General features: G+C 24.9%; 1 protein-coding gene across 1 annotated transcript in view; it reads right to left on the reverse strand.

The window, feature by feature from the left end:
• Window positions 1–2297: 2297 nt before the first annotated feature.
• LOC100207720 (kinesin-2b) overlaps window positions 2298–6000 on the reverse strand; it is a 79694-nt gene continuing 75991 nt past the window's right edge. The window contains exons 24-25 of the mRNA XM_065813160.1: window positions 3046–3196; window positions 2298–2929 (exon numbers count right to left, since the gene is read on the reverse strand). Of these exons, the coding sequence (XP_065669232.1) occupies window positions 2871–2929; window positions 3046–3196 (210 nt within the window). The 3' untranslated portion in view covers window positions 2298–2870. The remainder of the gene's footprint in view (window positions 2930–3045; window positions 3197–6000) is intronic.

The raw sequence follows: 6000 nt of genomic DNA on the forward strand, positions 1-6000 counted from the left end.
TAAAGTGGTATCGATATCCTGAGTCGTTCAACTCATGGGTTGATAATAAAGAATTAATAAGTCTGTAAATATTGTAATAGGATATGCTTTATTTTACGCTTAAGCTAGATTTCATTTATGCTTAGATTTCACCTTATAATTATTATTTCTTTGTTGAAATGATAATTAAATTAACACAATGTCATGCTAGTTGAAGAGCCCATTATATACATTTTGAAAAATGGTGGAGATTTATCATACTTTCTAGCTCACACACTTTTTTGAAAATGATTGAAATAATACCATGTCATGCTGGTTGAAGAGATCTCATAATATACATGTTGAAAAATAGTTGAAATAATACCATACTTTCTGACACACACACTTTTTTTGAAAATCCACTTTTTTTGAAAATGATTGAAATATACCATACTTTTTTTTGGATTGGAATTGGCATTTCATTCTACTTATGTATTGAAACTTATATATATTATCTTCAAGTTTATATGTTTATGTCTTTATAATAAGATATTTGTAAATCACGATTTTATAAAAATGGAGCTCGGCGATAAGACATGTCTTTTTAAACAGACATCTTTAAAGAGTTTCATTTATATAACATTGTAATAAAAATCAATTAAAAATAAAGAGTTATATCCATAAAAGAAGTTTTTATTTAAATACACTATGTCTTCTTCTTGCTCCAGCGTGTATATATTGTATACATATTACATAAACACGAACATCGGAAACAATGGCAAGTTTAAACTTTTTCCTCGTTGAGCGAAACAAATACGAGTGCACACGTATTTGTTTCGCTCGTGTTTTAAAAATACATGCTTTTAACAATGTCTCGTACAACCTCAGATAGTCAAAGATTTCAATTCTTCTCTCAATATATATATTGAGAGAAGCTATTTTAATCAGATTCGTTGATTTGTTTGGAATGTGGTAAAATAGAAATTTTACTTTTTGATTTTTTATCGCCGTTTAAAATCCTTAAGTACATCGAGTATACAAATATTTTAAAAATATTTTAACGCCTAAAAAATTTTAACGCGTATATAACCGGTTAGAAATATTGTAACAAATAATTTTAAAGAAGATAAGATAACGCGGGGTTACTTTGACATGTGAATAATATTGACTTGTATTAGATTAAATGTTTTTACTAAATTTATTTAACAGATGTTGCAGCCAGATGTTAAATGAACAAATATAACTATTTTCATCCACATATTAGTAAGCGTAAATAACAACACAATACGTAGGGTATAAGTTAAACTAATTTCTAGTTTTTTTGTTGCTGTAAAACTTTAGTCAAAAGATAAGTAAAACCATACATAGTATCATTTTTACATGTGTTTCTAAATACTAAGCATTTAAAATTTTTTGTTGCATTTTTTTTTTTAAACGCATATTTAAGTTTTGGGGTAACATTGACAGGAATGCTTAGGTCACCCCATGGGCCAAGAATCAAGCAAAAATCGGCGGAATGTCTTACAACTGATAAATCTTTCGTAATCACATGAAATGGAATAAAAAAAAAAGCAAACTCTAAATTAAAAGAGTAATTCTAAAAAAAAAAATGTATCAATACATCAAATGTCAACAGATCTAAAAACCGACACTTGCAAAAAAATGTAGGTTGGTGCTAATATATATTAAAAATGTTTTCTCTATTTTGTTTGTCAATATTCCAATGATAATGTTACTACTCATGATGTAACTTCAACATTTACAGCATAAAACATACTACTGTCAATGTTGCCCCATATAGGAGTAACATTGACAGTTGAACCCCAAAAACAAAATTAATCATCTATCAACAATATTAGAAAACTAATTAAATTCTTCATCAGATTATGGCAGCATTATTATTGGTAAACACATAGAAATATTGTATACCTAATTTAGTTTACAACAGCTAAAAAAAAATATATTTCTAATGATGTGTCAACCCTACTTTACCTCACTTTATAAGAGGAAACTTTACTTAGATGTCTGCTTTAAAAAATCTTCAAAAATCATTTTAACAGATTTTAAAAAATTTGCGGATGGTTACGAATGGCAGCACAAACTTTTATCGAATTATTTTTAAAAGAACTTTCCCAAAATCTCAAAAAAGCTGATTTAAAGTTATTACGCAATTTTTCATAGTGCAATTGATTAAAAATTTTTCATTGTATAATTTTTCATCGTACAATTCTTCATGTTACGAGTGCTTTGTAAAGTATGTTAACATTAAAAAAAAAATTAATTTTTTATTCGGATTGATAAAAAATGAAATAACTTTATTTTATAAAAATATACAAATATTTTAGTTTTGAAATTTCTTATATTTTGTTTCTTTATCTACATACAAATACTGAAAATAGTTTTAATAAATACATTTTAAGTTTAATAATATAAAATTAACTTTAAAATATACATTACAAACCCATATTTTTTAAAATTAGACTTAAACTATAAGAATATCATTTTAACATAATAAAAAAAAAAACATGATAAAAAACAGGCATACATTCAACATCTTACTTTTAGTTGTAAGCATATCATGTTGCGATTGTATATTTTTTAAGTTTTATTTTAAAAGTATTTACTATTATACAATATTTAAATTTCACTAGTAGATGCTGTAAGACAATGTTTACTAATGACCAGCATGTTACTTAAATACTATTAGTTTTTACCAGGTAATAATATTTTATAGACTGTTTACCAATGGCCAACACTTAATATAATACAGCATTGATTGAAATATCGTTTAGCATTGAACACTAGGTGTCGCCATGTAACCGTACAGCTTCGACCAGCAGATTGCCTTTTAAGCTTTTAGAATAAAGTAATAACCTCTTATAATAAAATATATTAAGATAAAGCACGACTATTTATGTTGATTGTGGTCTTCCGCTTATGGTAGATATCTTATCTTTGAGTTCAGCAATTTCTAAAAAGAAAATATTTTTTTGTAAATAGAGAATTTTTTTAAAAATGTTTTTTTGCTGTTGCATTATATTAAAAAAAAAATAACGCAGATTAAGCGTAAAATAGTATAAAAGCTACCTTGCTTCAAAGTCTGATTTTCGTCAACAAGTTCTTGGTTTCGCGATGATAAATAAACTGCGTCTTGAATAGAATCCTCAAGTAGCGCACGGTAGCGTTGTTCAAGCATTCCTTTCTGCTCTTCAAATGCCTCACGATAATGACGAAATGTCTATAGACAATAAATATATACACATATATATATACATGTATATATATATATATACATATATACATATATATATATATATACATATATATATATATATATATATATATATATATGTATGTATATATATACATATATATATCTATCTATATATATATATATATATATATATATATATATATATATATATATATATATATATATATATATATATATATATATATATATATATATATATATATATATATATATATATATATGTATATACATATATATGTATATATATATATATATGTATATATGTATATATATATATCTATCTATATATATATACATATATATATATATTTATATACATATATTACATATTTCTTGTCGAGAGGTAACAATGCTCCCCCTCTCCCCTATTATATTCTAATAGCATGTTTGCTAAAAACTGTTTTTTTGGTTAGTGTGATTAATATGTGTGAATAATTGTCTACACAATATTGTCATACGCGAGGTTAGAATTATCTTGTTTTATCTCCACATTATTGAGTTTTGAGATAAAACGATTTAAAAAATAAAAACTTTAGACGGTCAGAAAAAATATTTTTACAACTTCAGTTTTCTTTGCAACTTTTTTGATTATAAGTTGATTACAATACAGTAGAAAAATATCATTTTGAGGTACATGACACAATCAATAATTCAAATTTTTCAAAAAGTGGAGAGCAAGATAATTCCAACCACGTGATAAGTTTAGTAACTACGAGTAAAAGTAAAATAAACTTTTTCGGAGAAATTCTAAGAGTGGCTTAACTATTATGCAAGTGGCTTAACTATTATGCAAACAATAAACTTCTATCATAATTGACTTATTAAAAATATTTTTGATAGGAGCCAATTTTAATGAAAAAGTTTTCAACCCCGATGTTATTTTAGAAACATTATGAAGTTAATGCACAATATGAAGTTAATGTAAAATGGCGGACTCATCGACTATTAATATTCGCAAAGGATATTTATTTAAGTTTACAGAGTTAAAATTTATTTGAGATACGTAAATTGTAAAACAGAGGCGCCAATACATGTTAACATTTTAGTATAGTGCGACTACTCGACGTTTTTGCTTAACTACCGTTTTTTGCATTTAATCTGGTGGGTTTTTGCATTTAATCTGGTGGGTTTTTGCATTTAATCTGGCGTTTTTTTGCATTTAATCTGGTGTTTTAAAATTTATATCAGTTTTATAATGCAAGTTATGAATCGCTTGACTTGTTTGTAATAAAAAATCTCATATTCTATTTAAAATTAAAGTTAGATGTGTAAAAAATAGTATAATCAATTAGCATTAAGTATTATATATATATATATATATATATATATATATATATATATATATATATATATATATATATATATATATATATATATATATATATATATATATATATATATATATATATATATATGTATATACATATATATGTATATATATATATGTATATATATATATGTATATATATATATGTATATATATATATGTATATATATATATATATATATATATATATATATATATATGTATATATATATATATATATATATATATATATATATATATATATATATATATATATATATATATATATATATATATATAGCATACTAGTTTGAAAAAACAGATTTTTAACAATTACAACTTTTATTCTATATTAATATTATATTCATTAATACATTGCGTAAAAAAAGATTCGCAATGTCTCACGTAGTTTGAAAGGTCACGTTTATTAATATGCTAATAACCGTTCCTTATTTGTTCTAATAAATCATTATTTCCAATGGGAGCTATTTATCTACTTGTCGTATTCCTAATTTTTGAGAATTTTTCTTTACAAGAATTTAGACAAGGTAAGTATCGGGATAAAAAATAAACATCACAGGGATAAATATCATAAAAACCTGATTATGAATGTGTCATATTATTATACATGTATATATATATACGGCCCTATCTTATATTTCAACGCCGGTCTTAAGGTAGAATATATTATGAACTTAACATGGCGCTACGAGTACGTAAAGAAACATGTGGAAACTAATTGTTTTTTGTTTAAAGATTATCTTGTTTAACCTTTTGAATCGTTACTTAAAAACAAAAAAATAAAAATGACGGAAAGTGGTAAGGGAGGCGTTTTTCTTCCAATGTTAGATTTAACTGTAGATAGATTCGCTGCATTTCGCTCACGGATTGAGAAATAGCATGATTATGTTTTGTTGTCAGATTTAGAAAAGAATCCACTAGCATATCAAGCTGCAATGTTAAGATGTACATTTTCTTCAGAAACTCGAAACATTTACGAATCATTAAACCTAACCGAAAATGAAAAAACAGATCCAGCTATTATATTGGAAAAAATGGAAGAGTTTCCTAAAGGTATTATTATTGAGACTTTAGAAAGACATAAATATTTTAAACGTTTTCAAGAAGATGGTGAATGCTTTGATGATTTCTTAACCGAAGTAAAATTATTAAGTAATAATTGCAACTTTTGTAATACTGAAGATTGTTTTGGCAGTTTATTAAGAGATAAAAATGTATATGGAATACGTGACAAAGTACGTGACAAAGTACGTGAGAAATTACTTTCTTAAAAAACTTTAACACTCAATAAAGCAGTAGAAGTTTGTCGTTGTTTTTAGAAAGAGTTGACGCAGATTGTGCAGACGGACCTTGGGAAGTTCAATTAAAAGTAAAATATGGAAAAATAACTTTTAAAATTGACTCAGGCGCTGAGGTCACAGTAATAGGTGCTAACCATTTA

This window comes from Hydra vulgaris, chromosome 12 (assembly GCF_038396675.1).
Source record: "Hydra vulgaris chromosome 12, alternate assembly HydraT2T_AEP".
In the NCBI taxonomy this organism is placed as follows: domain Eukaryota; kingdom Metazoa; phylum Cnidaria; class Hydrozoa; order Anthoathecata; family Hydridae; genus Hydra; species Hydra vulgaris.